Genomic DNA, 20691 nt, shown 5'->3' on the forward strand with positions numbered 1-20691 from the left:
GCTCCAAGAAAGAAAATCCTCTACTACTACCTTTGAAACATTGACTATTGGATGATAAACTTATTTTTAAAAAGTATTTGGCTCAGGACCAAGGGCGATTAAGAAGCTTGGGAAAATGCAAGTTCATGGAAAATAATAAAAATGTGCTTCTATTCTACAATTCTACCTCAACTTGTGACATATAGTATATATGGACAGGCACACGTGGATACATACATGCATAAACAGATATTTAAATTAAGTAGCTCCTAAGGGTTTTGGTGCCTTAGGCGAGCTGTAACTCTTCGCCCATAGCTGGGTGTGAAGATTGAGAATTCTTCGTGTTTCCACCCCTGCCTGGCAAGAGGCGGCAAAGCCTGAAAAGGATGAAAAACCCAGTGGCTTTAAGAGAAAAGGAGAGCAAGAGCGAGTGAGGGCGAGGAGAGCGAGGAAATCCTCCTCCAGCCTCGGAGGGGGTGTCTCCCCCAATACCAGCGCCCTCCCCCCGGGCTCGTGGGGCGGGTCTGGTTTGCTCAGCAGCAGCAGCGGCGGCGGCGACGAAGGCGGCGGCGGCGGCAGCAGCCCCGGGGCTCAGCCACGGCCTCTTGGCAGAGGAGCAGCGGAGTCTCGAGCTAAGCGAGGCCCAGGGGAGATCCGGCCGCGGCCAGGATGGAGGAATCGCCGAGCGGGAGCCCAAGCCACAGGGGACGGATTTCCTCTTCAGCCCACCCCTCCTCCCTAACGCTGGCGCTTGGCGGGGCCTGCACGACGGCTCCCGAGCGCCAGCGAGGCGGGAGAGGCCTGGACCTCGGACTGGGGAGCGGCAGCCGGCAAGCAAGGCAGGCACAGCGGGGTAACGGGCGAGCAAAAGCCGCGCTCGGGCACCGACGCCGCCGTGGCCGCTCATTGTCTCTTCCCTTCCACCCGGGGGGGCAAACAGGAAGCGAGGCCCCTGGGCGAGCGAGCGACGGGCTTCCCAACCAATGAGAGCATCCGGCGGGGAGCGTAACGGCGAATGAACGGGGACAAGAGGGGCGGGACTTCCGGGCGGGCTGTCACCCTCTTCCCCCCTTTCGGGCTAGAGGCTCCACCTTTTGTGTTTCCCGCACAGTCAATCAAAATAGGAAAAAAAATCCCCCGGACCGCTCCGGCCGTGTCCGCCGTCGCTTCCCGCATCCTCTCCCGCCGCCGCCGCCACCGCTCCTCACCATGTGTAAGGCGGCGGGGAGTCCCGCCTGAGGTGCCCTAAACACACTATGACCGGTACGTAAAGGAGAGTGAGAGAGCACTCCCCGCAGCCAGTCCCAACCACCCCGGGGCCGCCGCCGCCGCCTCCTCCGAGTGTGTGTGAGGCTGGGAAGTGTGAGTGTGTGCGGGGCGGGGAAGGGGCACAGCCTCCCTCCCTGCTTTCTCCTTTCCCCTGCCACCGTCCGCTCCTAGGAATCCCGTGCCCCCCCCAACCCCCGAAGCGCCGTCCCAAGCCTGGGCCCCGAGTCCCGCTGGGAGCGCATCCCTCCGGTGTGCGTGTGGATGACCGACCGTGCGAGAGGAGAGAGCGCGAGTGAGAGCGGCGAGGAGGGAAAGGGGAGGAGAGGAGAGGAGAGGGGGCAGGGGCAGCGCGGGGAGGAGGAGGAGGAAAAGAGGAGGAGGAGGAGGGTTACAGGCAGCCGTGGCGGGCGGGGGAAAGAGGAGGAGGAGGGGGGAGCGAGCGAGCCACCAGCCCGGGGGGTGGGGGAGAAGGAGAGAGGGGAGGGGGAGGGGAGAAATTTTCAGTCTGGGCTTTCTATAGTAATTTCTAGCTCTCACCGCCCGGCCCCTCCCTCCTTCCCCTCCCCCTCGGCCCCCCCGCGGCGCCTACAGCTCCCGAAAAGCCTGTGAAACAAGAGGAAATGGCTGCCTTAGACGTGGACAGTGGCGGCGGCGGCGGCGGCGGCGGCGGCCACGGCGAGTATCTGCAGCACGGAAACGGCGCGGCGGCGGCGGCGGCAGCGGCGGCGGCCCAGGTAAGGAAGGAGCTCCTCCGGCCCATACCCAAACTCCCCCTCGCACTCTTTCTCCTCCCCTTGCCTCTCCCCTCCCCTCCTTTCTTCTCCTCCTCCCTCCCTTCCCCTCCCCTCCCGTGCCCCCGCCCCCGCCCCGAGGAGCTGGCCCGCCCGAGGCGCCGACGCGCCCAGGCCCCCTCCCCCCGCGCCCTCGCTCGCGCTCCCCCTCCCCCTCCCCGCGGTGCCCTCCCGGGGGGTTCCAGGCGGGCGGAAGGTAGAGGCCCGGGCGCGCAACTCGCAGCTGGTGGGGTGTGTGCGCGCCGAGAGCGAGAGCGAGAGCGAGAGGGCGGGCGGCCGCTGGAGGGAAGGAGTTGCACTTCCTGTGTGAGCCGCGCTCGGCTGTAACCGCCACCCCCTCCCCTCCTTTCTCCTTTCTGAACCCGCCCATTGGGGGTAGGACACTCAGCCGTCACCGCTCGCTCTGCTGGCCGCTACCTGCAGCAAGATAGGGCCGCCATTGCCCGACGACGAGGAGGAGCCGGCCGCCGCCGGGAATCACCCCGCCGGGGCGGTAAGTCGGGCGCGCTCGACCCTGCCCCTCCCCCTCCCCAGCCCGCCCCCCCTCCCCGCCCCGGCCTGCCCGGGGACCCCCCCCGCCCACCCGCCCGGCCTGCCCGCCGTCCCCGCGTTTTCGTGCAGAAATAGGGAGCTGGGCAAGGCAGGGGCGGGAGCCGTTGTGTTTCCTTTCCTCCCTCTCTCTCTGCTTAAATCAGGAGCCAGCCTAGGCTTCCCTCTCCATTGTCACTGCGGCACCTCGCTGAGAATGCTCCACAAAATGAAGCCGGGAAAGGCGGGTGGGGAAGAGCACTCACTCCAAAATGGATGTTGGAGCAGTTCCTCGCAGTGCTGCAAACTCCACCGCCGAACGCGTTTTCTGATGCATTTGTCGGCCCGACCCCAGGCTTTGTTGTGCACTAGTATTTTAGCGTGTAGAGCTTTTCCTGCTGGAGGTTTGGTCAATTTCACAGTCTTAATTTAGAAATCATAGAGAAAGTTAAGGCTTCCTCTTTGTGAACGTTTAGACATGTTTTGCCCTGTAGACATAATGCAGATTGCTATTTGGTGATCAAGCACATTGTTCAGTTCTACCATTTGCATAACTGCCACATAAATGGATGTTCACGTCTGAAGGAATGATGAAATTTAAACATCAACTTACTGAAGAGGATTTATTTGTCTTTAACGATTTAATGTAAATACCAACAATAAAAACCAAGTGTTATATTTGAGAATTTTTATTTCTGTGCATGTTAACGTATGCCTATGATTTTGTCTGCCCAAACAAATCACATGTCCAAACCTGGGCTTACATTGATCATTGTTTAGGATAATTAGGACTGCCAGTTTGACAGACTTGGTTGTACTATTGTAATGGTTTTATAGTATTTTGGGAGTGTTTGGGAGGAAATGTGAAAACTGGTGAGTTTAAAATGAAGGTCCATTGCAAATTACCTGGAAACAATTTTGGGAGCACTTTAGTTTTGAACTTCAGGAATGTAGTTTTTGAGTTACAGCCCTAGAATCAATGTTGCTACTCTAGTAACTTCAGCATATTCCACTTATTAAAATACTAGTCTCATCCAAAATCGTTCTTTGGTTATAGTAAGTGTGGCAGTGAGCTTATTCCCATATTTAAGATATTTTGATTATCCACTTTGCCAATAAATACTTATTCTTCTTCCATGTTTATACTTAAATGACCTTTGTAGATTTTCAAGTTGAGCTTAAGACTTCTGATTGTTAAATAGTTTTTGTGGTAGAAATGTGTAATGCTGTATACCAGAGAGATTTGAAATACTTTGCCAAAGTGAAACAAAGGATTCCATTGTTCTTTTTAAAAAACCAACTTCATTTTATTGTGCTAAAATTGTAATTTAAGGGGTTTTTTATGACAAGAACAATATTAGATAAATTCTAGCAAAAAACGATGTAGAAGACATAGCTGTTGTATGTAAGTTAAATATTGATAGTCTTGTCTTGATCAATTTCTAATTATCAGTAACTTCGTTCTATTTTACCATCCCTCTCCAAATGGCACAAAAATGGTCCAAAGGCTAACAGAAGTGAAATTGTGAAGTAGATTCTTCTTTTATTCACTTAATTTTTATCTGTTTCGAGTAGAACACAAATCTTTTTTTGGCTGAAACTTAGTGAGTTTAGTAATCAGTTCACAATGGGGGGTTGGGAGGAATAGGAGGAAGTATGTGTAAACATAGATGTATGTCAGCCATACCAGTAGAAGGGTGCCTGTCAGCCAGTTGTGGCAGGGAAGAAGCTGAGTTATTACCTCTCTCCTTTAAGTCTTTTAGCTCCTCCCTTGGTCTCCTTCATAGCACTAAACAAAACTTCCCGCCAGGTGAACATAAGACAGACAGAAAGAAGTAAGAGTAGTTTTTGGCACATGTGCATAAAAGTTTTATTTTGAGTAAAATTTAAGACTAGTTTGAATATTAGCTTCAGGAAAATACTTTTCTAGTTCAGAAATGGATTTCAGACTTTTTGTCATAGAAAATAAGAGGCTTTGGTCCCATGGACAGATATATTTTTCGTTGAACATTTTTATTGTCTAAGTACTTTGAAAATTAATTTTTATTAGTATGAAAGGTACATAGCTTATTTTAATATACATTATATACCCATGTGCATAATTTAATTTTATGCTAGATTTGGTATTTAAAATTTTGAAAAAAAAAAAGGCAATTGAAAAGCCAGATGGCTAAAGTGGAGGTGTGCTTCTGCAGTTTTGTGAAGTTCAGTGTAACTTGGGTCTTTGGATCTCCTAAGGGCTTAATTACTTGTAAATTCTGTACAGGAAAATATTGATAGGATCATAGATGTAGAAATAGGGCCTTGGAAATCCTTGGAAGTCTTTTACCTCATTTTCTAGAATGTGACTAAACTAAGACTCAGGGAGGGGGTAAGTAACTACCCAAAGTCATAAGGTGCTAAGTGGTAGAGCTGGGATAAGAACTCAGGTTGTCTCACTGAGAATCCATTGCTCCTTGTAAAAGTGACCTAAACCATGGGGTGGACAAGTCTCAAAGACACTGTTATAGCAAGAATTTGGTGCACTTTTATCTTTACTTTGGTACTTCATTTGAAGCCTTTATTAAAAGGGTAGAAATCTGGAAGTTAAAACGATACCCTATTCATAGCAGTGTTAATTTACACAAATTGCATAAATGTGAAATTTGGGGCTATTAGTTTGTTTAACATTACCTGTACTCCATAAATGTACATTACTATGAACAAGTAAATATTATGAAAGATTGCCTGATATGTAGATGAAAGTTCCTAATTTAATATTGCATTGTTAGCACAGAATTTAGTTCTTAATGAGTGGTTTTTTGAGTGAAAGTTGACTAAAGGTACTTTTTTAGATTAGCTCTTGTAAGAGGAGAGCTCAAGCAGTATCCTGTTAAAGAATGATGATTTTATTATCTAATTATTATAAGTCATATTAAACTAAGCATTTGTATACTCTAATCATTAATAATATGGTCACTCAGAATCCAATAAATCAACAAACATTAAGTGCTTATTATTCTGTGCCAGGGACTGTGCTAAAGGTTTGGCTGCAAAAAAGCAGAAACACTAAAATAGTCACTGACCCCAAGGAGTTTACATTCTGATGGAGACAACGTTTAAATTAATATCACATACTAGATATATACAGAGTAAAGAAAGTAATCTTTCTGGTAGAACTGGGAAGGCTTCCTATACAAGGTGGCATTTATCTTGAAAGAAGCCAGAGAATTTTTGAACGAATTTCTAAGATTTGTAGTTGGATGAGGAAAAAATATCTCTCCTCCATCACATCCTGCTGACCTAACATAGGTTTTCATATCTAATTCAACTCCTTTTTTCTTGTTCTTAGCAACTTATCTTAAACAGTTTGAATGGACAGAGAAGTTAAAGCAGTGATTCCCTAATAGATAGTGTAAATATTCCAGGAGTATTGTGAATCCTTACTTATTTACAGGTAGTCTATGAATTCTCTTGTCTGCAGGGAGAAAATCCATCCCCCATCCCATATTTTAATGCCTGGTTGCTCTGGAAAATGCAGCTGCAATGAATTGCCATAGCAACCAACCTAACGTTGGTGCCACCTCTGGGCTGTCCTAAGCAATGGGTGGCTGGCTGAGTATTTATGTATTGTGGAAAGATGGATTCCTTATTTAGGGTGCTATGAATTGATGGTATTTCAGAAGAACCAGTTTTGAGAAATGGCATCTTCCAATATAGATTTCATTTAAAATTTCTTACGTCATTAACACAAAACTAGCTGGGAGAACATGTGACAGCTTTTCCCTTTCAGGCCTTAAAATTGGTGGTTTGGTTGACCAGCAAGTACATTTTGTGCTTGTGGAGCACAAAATGCTTCCTTTAAAAGCAAACTGAAAAACTACTATCCCTTCTTTTGCCTGTGCATTTTTGAACCTTCCTCCGTTTCTTTTTATTTTGCTTGTTTCTTATGATATTTCTGTCAGTTTATAAAGCATTACACACACAAGGATTTTTGTAACTTCTTTTGCTACTCAAATGCATTGTGTTGTCTTCAGTATCCACCAGAGAAAGGAATTCTTGGAGCAATAACACTCCCTATATCTAGGCTATGACTTAAGTGAATTCCTAGGGCTTGAGGTATATAGAGGTTAAGTGATCTGTACATGGTTAAGGTACTAGCAGTATATTATTACCTTTAGAGGTATGCTTCTAAGAAGATTCCTTTTTAAAATGCTTTAGATAACAAAACTATACAATTGCTTTGAAAAGAGAATTCATTGTGAAGTATCCTGAAAGGAAACTAACAGTACTTCATTTTTACAGCTCTGAGATGAGTGTGGTTTAACCCCATTTTATAGGTAAAGAAATCGAGGTTTAGAGATGTAAGCTGTTGCCCAGAGTTGCATAGGTTAGTAAGTGTTTGAGGAGATTAGGACCCAGGTATTATTGACTCCAAGTCTATTCTATTCACTGCACTGAGTTGATTTAGAATTTTTTTCTTTTAGTCTGAGTCTAAAACAGCTGAACTAACAAATAAATGTAAAATTGTATATTTGGGTTCAGAAAAATAAGCTTTACTAGATTGAGAAGGCATGGTTAGACAGTATTTCCTCTGAGGCTTTTAGTGAAGTGTTAAGTTCAGTATGAGTAAATAATAATAGAAGCTGAGATAGCTTCACTAGGAAATAAATACATAGTGTGAAGATGAGGGGACTGTGGTCTGTCTGGATCAAATTTTCAAATGTGACAATTGATTTTGTTTTAAAGAAACCTCTTTTTCATCAAAAGGTTGTAGGTTGTTAGTTGTGTAAGTTGGTACAGGATAGGATTGGATTATTTGTGTTTATAAGAAGGTGGTAGATCTGTAAAAAGGAGTACATTCTTCCAATAAGGGTGTCTACTTTTAAATATCTTCCCTCGCTGAAAAAGAAGAAAAGGGAAGATTTCATAATCAGTATTTAAAATCACCTTGCCTTTTTTTCTTTTTTCTTTTTTTCCGCTTAGGCAGTGGGGTTAAGTGACTTGCCCAGGGTCACACAGCTAGTAAGTGTTAATGTGTCTGAGATCAGATACGAACTCGGGTCCACCCAAATCCAGGACTGGTGCTCTATCCACTGCGCCACCTAGCTGCCCCTCACCTTGCTTTTAATAGAAATATTGACACCCATAATAAATTCTTAAAATTGTAAATAAATTTCTTTTAACAGTAAGCTAGGGTAAACTTGGAACACTTGGATTGAAATTTAACGTTCTATGAGGATATTTCCTTAAAGATTTAAATATCTTTAAGTTTATTTAAAACATAAAGATAATGAAATGTAAACTTGGATTGCTACTGTAGCATTTGGAAAAGGGTAAAGGTAAGTCAATTGCCATTTAGATGTCAGATAGAAGGTATTTTAATTGTCTAAAGGTTTATATTTTTTGTTTACATCTCATTTACATATTTGATAGACTTATATATATTTTTTACATAATATTCATGTGTCATAACCCTTGCTAGACTATGAGAGCCATGCAGGCAAAGATGCCTTATCTTAATCTGAGCTTGGTACTCCTCCAGTACTTACATAATATTTTGAGTGGAGTATTCAATAAATGTTTGTTTGAATTGAATTTAAAAGATCATTGAAAAATATGTATGATGAAGTAGAAAATTTTGGATCCCCTTATCCCAACCACAAAGATATTCATATTGGTTTTAAGAAATGTGCTAAACATGGTTTCTATGACCTTTTTGCTAAAAGTCATCAGGTAGTTTGTGTTGGGAAAACTGAATGGATGCAAATTCAATTCCCTTATTTTAATTTTACAAGAAGTTGTAGAACACGTGTGGCTGTTTCTGACAGCTAGGGTATGGGGAGTGAGGACACAATTGTGGATGGGGAGGAGTTTAGCTAAGTATCAATCTGTGTATATGCTCTCAAGCAGTACTCTTCCTCAAGGACTTGACTACATAGTTTTCAGGGCAAGGAGGTGTCTTCCTTTGTGGTATTTAGGCCTTGTTTGCATTTTTGTCACCAACCCTGCTTTTTAAACTCTGACTTTTTTGGGAAGAAATATGGGAGCAAGAGCTCAGATTTTTGTGATGTTGCAGATCACTGGTTTTATTACGTGTAGTTGGTAATCTGCTGTAGCCTGCTTTTTATTTTGTCTTTTTTTTTTGGAGGGGTGAGGCAATTGGGGTTAAGTGACTTGCCCACAGACATACACCTAGTGAGTGTTATGTGTCTGAGGTCGGATTTGTACTCAGGTCCTCCTGACTTCAGGGGCCGATGCTCTATTCACTGTGCCACCTAGCTGCCTCAGCCTGCTTCTTATTTTGAAGAACAGGTTTTTTTGTTAAGCAGTAGCCATGTTCCCCATATTCCCTCAGCTTCTATGGAAACCCTTTGGGGAGATGTGACAACTATACAGTAACCTTTGTTATTAATTAAATGGAGTAGTTGCAGGTCACTTATACTCCTTTATTTGAAAGCTCAGTGGAAAAGAGACCATTTTAATGGATTACTAGAAGAGGAGTTAAGTATGAATTTACTCTAGAACAGCATAACACAAATTGTTTTATAGAACTTCTTGAATCACACAATATAATTTGGGGACCTGTGAGAGAATTTTGATGCCATTGATACTATTCCCTCATTCAGTATGAAATTTTATACTGCACATTGCAAGGGTGTGTGTATATGTTTTGTGGCATGAAAATAGGTTTAATTTTCTTATTTTCCTCCAAAATTTTCCCAGCCTTTCTCTCCTGGGTTTATTTTAGGTCCTCCCCCCATGATTTATGGACTTGTTCAGTGTATTTCAAAACCTAAGGTGTCTGGCCAGTTAGTTTAGGAAATACTACTCTAGAAGTGTGGTAATGTAAAATGAACTTTTATCTTTGAATTTGAAATTAATAGCATTAGTGTACAGATTTTATTTATAATTTAAGCAACTGATAGACTTGAAGGTAAAATTGCAATAGTACTTATAATGTATTACATTTTCAAAGAAAAAGTCAGTTGGTGAGCATTTATTAAATGCCTACTATGTTCTAGGCGCTGTGCTAAGTTTGGACATACAAAGAAGGTCAAAAGACAGTCCCTGACCTTCAGGAGCTATTTAATAGAGGAGGCAACATATAAACTATAGTCAAGCAACCTATATACAGTATAAATGGGAAATAATCAACAGAGGAAAGGTAATAACTACTGATGTCATTAGTGAGATATGTATTATGAATTTTTTTTCCAATAGTGATGATAGGTTTGTGTTGAATTATCTTTGCAACCCCTCTTTTGATCAGTGGCATGTGATAACATAGACTCGGGGTAGGAGATCAGTTTGTGGGACAATTTTTTTTCCATGTTGTTATATTTGTGAGAATTAAGCCCATGACCTTGGCTTTATTAACATCTCTGATAGTGACAATTAATATAGTTCACACATTACTGCAATTGATTGTAGGTTCTATTGTGGTAATGGTATAATAATTTTAATGTCAAGTAGTAAAGTTACTGCAAATGTTTTATAGAGTATTGTGTAGGTTATTTGATTAAAAATGTCAAATAACTTTTTTTTTTTGGGTCCAGACAGGTGACTTGACTTCTGTACAACTAGGAGAAACTCCAAACAGATGGGAGGTTTTGCCTGCAACATCCTCCAATATAAAGGATGAAGCTGGTAATATAGTACAAATTCCAGGTACTACTACAGTAACTTCAAGTGGGCAATATGTCCTTCCCCTTCAGAGTCTGCAGAACCAGCAAATATTTTCAGTTGCATCAGGATCAGATTCATCTAATGGTACAGTGTCCAGTGTTCAGTATCAAGTCATACCTCAGATTCAAACAACAGATGGTCAACAGGTCCAAATTGGTTTCACAGGCTCGTCAGATAATGGGAGTATAAATCAAGAAAGTGGTCAAATTCAGATCATTCCTGGCTCTAATCAAACATTACTTGCTTCTGGAGCACCATCTTCTAATATTCAGAATATTTTATCACAGACTGGACAAGTCCAGGTTCAGGGAGTTACAATTGGTGGTTCATCTTTTCCTGGACAAACCCAGGTAGTTGCTAACGTGCCTCTTGGTTTGCCAGGAAATATTACTTTTGTACCGATCAATAGCGTTGATCTAGATTCTTTGGGACTTTCCAGCAGTTCTCAGACAATGACTGCAGGCATTAATGCTGATGGACATTTGATAAACACCGGACAAGCTATGGATAGTTCAGATAATTCAGAAAGGACTGGAGATCGAGTTTCTCCTGAAATTAGTGAAACTAACACTGATGCAGATTTATTTGTGCCAACATCCTCTTCATCACAGTTGCCTGTTACTATCGATAGTTCAGGTATATTACCACAGAACACCAATAGCTTGACCACTTCTGGTAGTCAGGTGCACTCTTCTGATCTTCAGGGAAATTATATCCAGTCATCTGTCTCTGATGAGACACAGACTCAGAACATTCAGGTCTCTACAGCACAGCCTATTGTACAACATCTACAACTCCAAGAGTCTCAGCAGCCAACTAGTCAAGCTCAGATTGTACAAGGCCTCACACCCCAGACAATCCACGGTGTGCAAGCAAGTGGCCAGAGTATATCACAGCAGGCCTTGCAAAATCTTCAATTGCAGTTGAATCCTGGAACCTTTTTAATTCAGGCACAGACAGTGACCCCTTCTGGACAGATAACCTGGCAGACATTTCAAGTGCAGGGGGTCCAGAACTTGCAAAACTTGCAAAACTTACAAATACAGAATACTTCTGCCCAACAAATAACTTTGACACCTGTTCAGACTCTCACCCTTGGTCAAGTTGCAGCAGGTGGAGCCTTGACTTCAACTCCAGTTAGTCTAAGCACTGGTCAGTTGCCAAATCTACAGACAGTTACAGTAAATTCTATAGATTCTACTGGCATACAGCTACACTCAGGAGAGAATGCTGATAGCCCGGCAGGTATGTATAATTTAACACTTTAGCAAAATAATTTTAAAATGTAACTGTAGTACTTGAATTAATAGACTTGTTATATCTATGTTATGCCTTAGATGAGGCAAGCGATTTGTAATTATATAAAAATTGTTTTGATTTAATTAATACTATTAGACTTTTAAAAAGTGAATTTTTTTTTATAAATTTGTAGGAAAATTGATAATTTCCAGATTGCTTTATGCTTTTTAAAGTTTTAAATTTTTTCTACCTGCAGAAATTTTCTAATACTGTTAACTAGTGACATTTGTAGTTTTCAGCTTTATATCTATCTCCATAATTTAATCTGGACTGACAAGCATTCACTGTTTTCCGTTGTACTTCTATTGGATACCTTGGAATTGGGTTAGGTATTTTTATGAATTACTCTGTTTTTCATAGAGATAACTGTGGAACCAGTGTGGTATTGGGGAAAGAACACAGGAATGATTGTCAAGAGACACCTGGGTTCTGACCCTATCCCAGTCACTACATAGCAAGCTGTTCACTTCCCATATGCGCCTCTTTCTTCTAAATTCGGCAAGGTAAAATTAATAGGGATAAATGTCATGCATTTAGGCTAAAAAGACAGTGGTAGAAGTATTATTTTGGGGACACATGGCTAGAGAGCAGTTTATGTGTTAGACAGGATTTTAGTAATAACCACAAGTTCGGTATAAATTAAAAATAAATACATGACTGCTCAAAGAGCTGATGAAATCTTATATTAATGGAAGTCTAGTGCCCTGAACAAGGAGGGTTTAATATACCTAATTGTACTCTGTGCTGGTCACATCATATTTTTAGGATTATATTCATTTCTGGATCACATTTTAAGAAAAGTGATATTGATAAATTGAAGTGTGTCTGAAGCAATTGGGATGGTAAGCAGATGCAAAATCCTATCACGTGAGAAACTGCTGAAGGAATGGGATGTTTCTAGCCTGAAGATGAGATTTAAGAGGGACATCCAATTCAATACTTTAATAAACATTTATTAAATGCCTGCTTTGTGCCAGGCATTGTGCTAAATGCTGGGGATACAAAAAGAAGCAAAAGACAGCTTCTGCTGTGTTGAGATTGGATTTATTTTTGGGGCTTCAGAAGACAAAACCTAAGATTGTTGTGTGGGACACGGATTTATGAATAACAATTAGAACTATGCGAAAATAAAATTAGCTGCATTATTAGGTTTCAAGTTCTCTATTCCTAGAGGTGTTCAAGCAGAGACTGATTATTTTACCAGGGATGATGTAGGTGAGATTTGTGTGTTGGGCACGATGTTGGATCCTTTTGACTCTTAAGATTACAGACAGTTCTTGCTTTACATAAGTGCATTGTTCTGCAGAACTCTACTTAAAGCGAATTTGCCCATGAAAGTGGGGAAGGGAGGAATGGGGGGCGGGGGCAGGAAGGGAACCATGCCTGTAAAGGGAGGAGGCTGGCGAGTTTCAAGGACCTGGGGTCTGATTGTGGACACATGGGATAGGACTAACAGCACTTGGGGGCTAGGGACAGACATGCAGTACCTATGCCAGAAGAAAGACAGATGGGTTACATAGGGCAAAGGTCTCCTTTCTTGGCCTACTTGGGGGGGGGGTGTCTCAAGCTAAACTCCCTGTCTATCTTTCTGTTCTGCTTTCGCTGGGAGGTTTTAGGATTTTTTTTCCCCAGGGAGCAGGGTGGAGAGTGGGAGGCCTCAGAGCTCTAGGCCAAGAGTTAGGAGTAGGGAAAGGGAGAGAGCACAGTACTGTACAGTAAAGTTAATGGTGTTTTTTTTTTTTGAGTGTAGATTTCTTTCAGAATTCTTAATTTAGAATCAAATTTGCATAAAATGAGAACTGTCCATATTAAGTTCTATTACTTAGTACTAAGCTGAGCTTTAGTTTTCTCAGCTGTAAAATGGAGTGGATTATATTATCTCTGAGGTCTGTTCCACCTCTAACATTTTGTGATCTATAATTCCTTATGAACTTGCATTGTGGGCATCATATCAGGATAAATCTGTTAGACGCATCTGTTGCTCAGTCTTTGTTGTAATATTAGAAGTGAAATTCTCTTTCAATAAGAAGTCTCAAAACAAAGTTAGATATTAGCAATGTTACTCTGTCATTTGGACAAACAGTTCTTTTGCCAAGTACTTTTGAACACTAAAGCATTACTGTCTAGTTCTATGTTTATACTAGTCTTCATTGCTTCTACTGTTCCACTTTGTATTTAAGTTTTATAATGTAATATGATACCCTGCTTGTACAGATCAGTGAAGATTTTCAGTCATTATTGGAATTAGGGTGACAGTAATGCGATTTAATGGTGGTGCTGTACCATTAGAGTGCTGGGTGACTCTTTTAAATTTTAAATTAATTTTGTTTTGGGAAATAGACTCTTGATAATCAGGCACCCTGTGGTGTCATAAGAACTGGGACTAGGGTTCATTATTCTACACAGAATACCTTTACTTCATTTCAGCTGTACCTGCTTAAAAGAGGGCTTTTAAAGAAATAACAGATAACTTCAAATACATAGTTCTTTAAGCCTGTCATAGGAAGTTAATCAGTGGTGATCATCTCAGGAGAATTTATTTATGACTTTATGTTGGTTCTCTAATTAGGTTGATAAAAAGAACTAAAGGCATTCAGTAAAATCAGATAATACACTGAAAGTGCTTTCAGAGTAGAAGTAGTATATGAATTGAGTGAAAGGTAGAATTATTTTAAGTGGTAATTAAATAGCTTGATGAAAAATGGCAGTAAAGGGTAAAGAACTCTTCTAGATGCCATTAAAAGAGTATGCAGTGGAGTTTGTTTCTGTTTTCACATGCTGGAAATAAGAAATACAAAGAAATGTGGTACAGAAGTCTATCCTGCCCTACAGGAAAATAGAAGGGGAAGGGGATAAGAGAAGGGGGGAGAGAAAGAAAAGAGGACACACTAGGGGAAGGGATATTCAGAATGCATTCCATCTTGGGGTGGGGGAAGGGTGAGACGGGGTGAAAATTTGGAACTCAAAAACTTGTGGAAATGAATGTTGAAAACTACAAATAAATAAATTTATATTTAAAAAATTGCCTGAGAAGACATTGAAAATTAAGTGGTATTCAGTGTTTTATTAGTGTTCAAATATTTATCTTGTGGGTGGATAAAAATCAACTTTTCTTAAAAAAAATTTCATTTGGACTGATAAAACATTTGCAAATAAATTGAAACCCTACCAGTAAGATGTCAATTTTAGATAAGCCTTCAGAAATAAAGGAATGTGAATTATTCCTAATATCTTTTTTGATAACTCTTATGGGTTTTTTTGGGGGGAAATCTTTATAAATAACACATAACAAATCATGAATTATTAGAGATTTAGTCTAATTGGGAAGGACAAGGAGGATATGGGAATGCAGGGAACCTTCTGAATTTATTATTTAGGAAGATTCTAGAAAATCTACCCAACCTATTGGCAACTGCTGAATCTAGTAGACTAAGTTAAGCATAATAGGATGATATGATGTGTGCTTATTGACCTAATAATATGGAGGTGGGTAAAAACAGACCTCATGAGTCATTTAAATTAAATTTTGTTTTAAAAAAGTTCATAAGTTAATAGGATTGTGTGTTGGCGTGAGGAGGGCAAATTGGATAAATGCAAGGAGAGAGGATTAACAAAAATGAAAAGTTTTTTGAGCATGTCAAAAATGTGATTGGAGTTCAATTTTTGTCTCATTTCCATTGATTTGTAATCTAGTGAAGCAAATGTCATGGCAAGGACTATAAAAGAAACTTTTTTTTTAATAAAAGAAACTTTTGCTGAAGTTTTTCAATTTGTGTGTGAAAAAATAGCCATAAAACATAAACTTCCTCATTTATTTAAATGGAATAGTTGAATGTTTTTTCAAGTGATAGTGGTTATTCTGCTATTATATTTTGGAAAAATGTATCTGAAATATGTTTTTACTTGTTGAGTTGAGAGAATTTACTTTCTAGTGACTTAGCAAGTAAAATGGAAAAAGTACTGGTTCCGGCATCAGGATTTGGAGTCAGATACCACCTCTGAAACTTATGTTACTTTGGGCAAATCATTTAATGCCCTGGTCCTCCATTTACCCCTCTGTAAAATGAAGGGGTTAGAGATGGCCTCTGAGAGATCTTCTAGCCCTGAGTCCTGTGATCTATGAAATTCGATAAATAAAATGACCAGATCAGCATTAAGTCTGTTGCAGTTACACAAGTAATCTGAAATCATAATAAAGCACTGATACTAAATGTATAATGTGTAATTTCTGAAAATGAAATCTGTAGCTGGGTTGTGAAGACATATAATTTTACCAAAACTATAGTAATGCTGCTAAAAAGTCATTGAATCATTTGGACTATTAGCTTATAACACTTGACTAAAATAAAACCCACATTATATATAGTAAAATAATAATAATGATGATGTAGTTTAAAAAATGGCAGAAAAGATAAGAAGTTACCATATCTACATTTTCTTTATTGTAATCTGTACCTATTTTTGTTAGTGAAGTGTGTGCACTAGTAGAAAGAGCACTGACTTTAGCATTACAAAGGCCCAAGTCTGTAGATGAGCTCTCCACTTAGTAGCAGCTGTATGATATAGGTAAGTTATGCTAACATTTGGGGCCTCAGTATGCTCATCTGAAATGTAAGAAAGAGTGGGTACCAGATGATCTCCAAGGTCTCTTCCTAGCATTGTGTGAATCCATGAGTCATGTCACTCGTGGCCCAAGTTAGAAATTTAGTGTAGCTTAATTTCTCTAAGCTGCTTAGTAACCTACTTGCTCTTTCCATTCAGCCCTTGAATTTATCAATTCATGCAGCAAACATAAATCCATTGATCTCTTTGTAATGCAAGGACACTTTATCCCTCTAGAAAATATAGGAAATTTAGATAAAAAACATGTTCCTTTTGCCCTCATAGTTTGTCATATCTAAATTTTATATCTTCCCAGCATAAAGCATTGTATTTTATATTCAGTAAGTATTTAATGTTGTTTGAATTTGCTTTTGAATGTTGGTTATCATTGTAGTTCTTGGATTGTCTTATTCCTCTCATTCTTACTCCTGGACTCTCCCATTACTTTCTTTATATTGGTCTTTGATGATGTCTTCCCTCATGACTTCTTGTGCTCACTTGATCTTTGGTAACATGCCTCAGCCTATATGCATCATACATCTTTAAAGTGCCCTTTGGTCTTAACAAGATTTAAAATAGCAATATTGGGAACGTATTGATGAACTCTTGTGAAAACAAAAAGTTTGGGATCATCAGGGTGCTGAAAAGATTTGCTTCTAGGCCTTTATCTAGTATAGCGGGTTGGTCAACTTTTTTTTTCCATGTATTACCAGAATTTTCTAAATACTGCTTTACAATTAAGATCTAGTAATGCCAAATCCTTTTCATTGTGTCTCTTGGTGTATGCTTAGTCTTTTCCTTTCTTTTTTGGTTTTATTTCTGTGTACTTATTGTATATTCCTAGTACCACATTAAAAAGTAACGAAGATGGTGGGCATCTTTGGTTTACCTCTTTCTTTAATGAGAAAACTTTTAAGTGTTTTTCCATTAGAAATAATGCTAGCTAGCTTTTTAAATCATAAGCTCTTTTATTCTTTTAAGTTTTTTTTAAAACATAAATGAGTGCTGTATTTTGTTGAAGGCCTTTTCTGTATCTGTAAATATAATGTTGTGATTTTTATTGTTCTTGTTATTAAATTGTACTTGTTATTAATATAAATTGTGCTAATCTTCCTCATGTTGGGCTCCCATATACAGCCCAGATTTCTCATATGAATACAACTTGGTCATAATGAATAATTTTTTGATCTATTATTTCATCCTCTTTGCCATATTTTTGTTTAGTGTTTTTGCATCTATATTCATTAATAATATTAGCATATAATTCCTCTTCTTGTTTTAGTCCTCCCTAGTTTGGGTATCAAGGTTTGTCTTATAGAAGGAGTAGTAAAGTCTTTCTTTGTTTTTGAGAAGTTTATGTACTCTGGTTATTTATTTTTTGCATATTTGATATTATTCACATACCTTTTTTTGGATCAGATTTTTTTGGGAATTAATTTATAGTGCTTAACTGCCTAGTCCAGGTCCTCCTCATCTCTAGTCTCAGTTATTGTAATAGTTTCATAATAGATCTCTCTCAGTTGAGTCTTTTCTCTCTCCAATCCATCCTACATACAAATGCCTAAAGTGCATGTCTGTCCATGTTATTCTTCTTAAGAAGATTAATGGGATACCTGTTGCTTTTAGGATAAACTGCAAACTCTTCTGTTTGACATTTAAAGCCCTTTGCCACCTAGCTCCAGCCTGCATTTCCAGCTTGATTACATAAAGCTGTACACTTCAGTCAAACTAGACTCCTTGGTGTTGCCCACACATGATATTCTGCCTCCTGCTTCTGTGCCTTTCAAAGGGCTATCTTCTTACCCTTAGGAATGCTTCATTCACTTTTGCTTCTTGGAGCTCCAGCTTCTTCCTTAAAAGCTCAGCTCAAGTACCGTTTCCTTCAAATGGTCTTTCTGATTCCTCCATTTACTAACCTCCCTGTCCCTCCTCCAAATCACTTTTTTGGGGGGTGGTTTAATATTCTATATTGACTCAGCTTTGAATACATTGTGTTCTTCAATAGAATGTAAACTTCTCAAGGACAGGGACTGTCTCACTTTTGTTTTTGACTCTCCAGAACCCAGCATGTAGTAGGAATTTACAAAATACTTAATTGATGTTCGTGTTATTGTTATATGACTGAGTATAGTTGTTTCTTAATTTTTCTATTTGTTGTCTGGGTCCCTCCCCCTTTTCATTTTTGACCAAGATAATTTTAGTTTTCTTTTAAAATCAGTTAATGATTTATTTGGTCGATCTTTTAAAAAGATATCTCTTTATTAGTACATCTATTTGATATTTTCTTTCCATTTTGATTTTCAAAATTTTTACTTTGTTTTGGCATTAATGATTTTTGTAATTTTTTTAAAATTGTAAGCTAATATGTCTTTTCTTTCCTTTGGTTAACATGATTATTGAGAGTTTTCTTCTCCCAACTACTTTTAGATGCATCTCATAAATTTATGTATGCTGTCTTGTTATCATTCTTCTTTAATATAATTATTCTATCTATGTTTTACATTTATTAGTCTCTACATCTTTTGTTCATATCTTTCATTGATTATACTTTTTATTATTTAGATTTTAAAAGGATACTTAATATTCCTGCCTTTTTTGCTTTGATGAAAGGAGTTTTTAAAATATCATATCCTAGTTATTGATCAGTTTTTGTAAATATGACTGAAAAATAGGTACATCCAGGTTCCAATTAAATAATTGCCAAAGATCTATGAAAATCTATTTATTCCAACTTTCTGTTTAGTCTGATAATTTCCTTTTTGTTTCATTCTGTTAAGATCTAAAAGAGGTACTTTGAGGTTAGATTTTGCTTAGGTCTTTTTATAATTAAATTAGCTTTTCCTTTTAAATATTTAGATACTATACTATATTTAATATTGGTATTGTTTTGTTATCTGTGAATTTTCTGGTTTATCTCTTTTGATAATATCAATTTTTCTGTCCACAATTGTATGATCCCAAGATCATGGGTACCATTCCTGCTCTTTTGGAGATGGGTGAAGCATGATTTATTTCACCTCTCATTTTAACTGTTTTTATTTTCTAAGTATTTTTTCTGTAGTGCCACTAAATGTTGAGTTATAATTTCAAATCCATTTTGTATCTGATTTTTTTGAGTAATTTTAGCCCATTTACATTCAAGGTTATACTCATTAAGTTTCTTTATCCTTTATCATGTCCTAATAAGTTATTAAATTATTTAACTTATTTTGCTTGAAATAATTAGTTTTCAGTGTTTTACCTCCGATGTAGATCCCTTCCTCATCCTTTATCATTGTGCTCAGAATGCTTGGTTCTAACATTTACTGATAGAATCTGTCTAAACTTGCTTTGCTTAGTTCAGACAGGACTTGATTTACTTCTGAAGCATCTCTCCCCCTGCTCTTCAGTCCCTAACCCCCACCTTCAATTTATCTCTTTGTTTGATTGACTTTTACCTTTGGCAGTTGGATTTCAAGAAAAAGTCACTGTATTACTTTCTTCTTTTTTCCTGTTAGTTTACCATTCCTGGGATTAGCCCATCCATAGCTGTCTTTTGTTGTTGTTGTTGATGTTGTTCCTTCAAATACCATTAGACAAGATGAGGGGATGATATAATCTTTTCTTTTTAAAAAAAAATCTATAAATGTTAATCATTACTCATATTTTTCATGTTATATGAATTTGAGAACCTTTATTGAGTTTTTTCCTGGTAAATTTGCATTTCAAAGACCCTACTCATCTTTGACTTTCTTGAATGATTGAAAGCTAGCAATCATGTTGAAGATCCATCATTTTTAATATATGTAAGAAGACTAGACTCAACCTTTCAGAATATGTTATCCTTGGGTGCTAGTTATTATACTTTTCAACATATCACATTACAGCCTTTTTAAACATTGCTTTTTAATGTTTAACCCCACCCATTTAGAAGCAGTATTCCTTGGTGGGAGTGGGAGTGGTAGTAATAATAATAGTTGACTTTTATATTTTGCTTTAAGTTTTTTGCAAAGCACTTTGCATATTCCATCTCATTTGAATCTCACACAGCTCTGTCAGGTAAGTACTAAATATATTATTAATCACATTTTACAGATAAAGAAACTGAATTGCCCATCACACTACAACTAGTAAGTATTAGAGGCAGAATTTTAACCTTTGTCTTTTCTGCTTCCAAATCTGACATTCTGTCTGCTACCTATATAGTAATAATAATAACAGCAACAGCAATAAATAGCTAGCATTTATATAACTCCTAGTATGTACCAGTTCTGTGCTAATCACTTTATAGGTATTATCTCTTCTGATAACATTTACTTCACTGAAGTGAACTGTTTCTTCCTGGCATCTTGTGATAACTTTATTTGACAGTGAAGATATGGAACTTCACTCACTACTCTGTTTTTGGGTGCATTAAACTTGGGGTTCTTCTGACAGTATTTCCTGTAGATTCTTTTCATCTGCATTTAGCTCTCTAATTCTAATGTTTTTAAGTAGTTTTTTTGGGGGGGGAGGGATGACACATGATTTTCTAAATGAAAATCTGGTATTCAGACTTACTCTTTCATCTTTTTGT

At 38.9% G+C, this 20691-nt stretch overlaps 1 protein-coding gene across 2 annotated transcripts in view; it reads left to right on the plus strand.

Moving 5' to 3' along the window:
- The first annotated feature begins 579 nt into the window (after positions 1 to 579).
- SP3 (Sp3 transcription factor) overlaps positions 580 to 20691 on the plus strand; it is a 45241-nt gene continuing 25129 nt past the window's right edge. Inside the window, exons 1-4 of one of the 2 annotated variants that reach the window (XM_020990992.2) lie at positions 580 to 1242; positions 1840 to 1982; positions 2419 to 2532; positions 10106 to 11480. In XM_020990992.2, the coding sequence (XP_020846651.1) occupies positions 1236 to 1242; positions 1840 to 1982; positions 2419 to 2532; positions 10106 to 11480 (1639 nt within the window). In that variant the 5' untranslated portion in view covers positions 580 to 1235. The remainder of the gene's footprint in view (positions 1243 to 1839; positions 1983 to 2418; positions 2533 to 10105; positions 11481 to 20691) is intronic. The other variant, XM_078146969.1, reaches the window with a different exon arrangement.

The sequence above is a fragment of the Phascolarctos cinereus genome, unplaced genomic scaffold, assembly GCF_003287225.1.
Source record: "Phascolarctos cinereus isolate Bilbo 61053 unplaced genomic scaffold, phaCin_HiC Scaffold_726;HRSCAF=1367, whole genome shotgun sequence".
NCBI lineage: Eukaryota > Metazoa > Chordata > Mammalia > Diprotodontia > Phascolarctidae > Phascolarctos > Phascolarctos cinereus.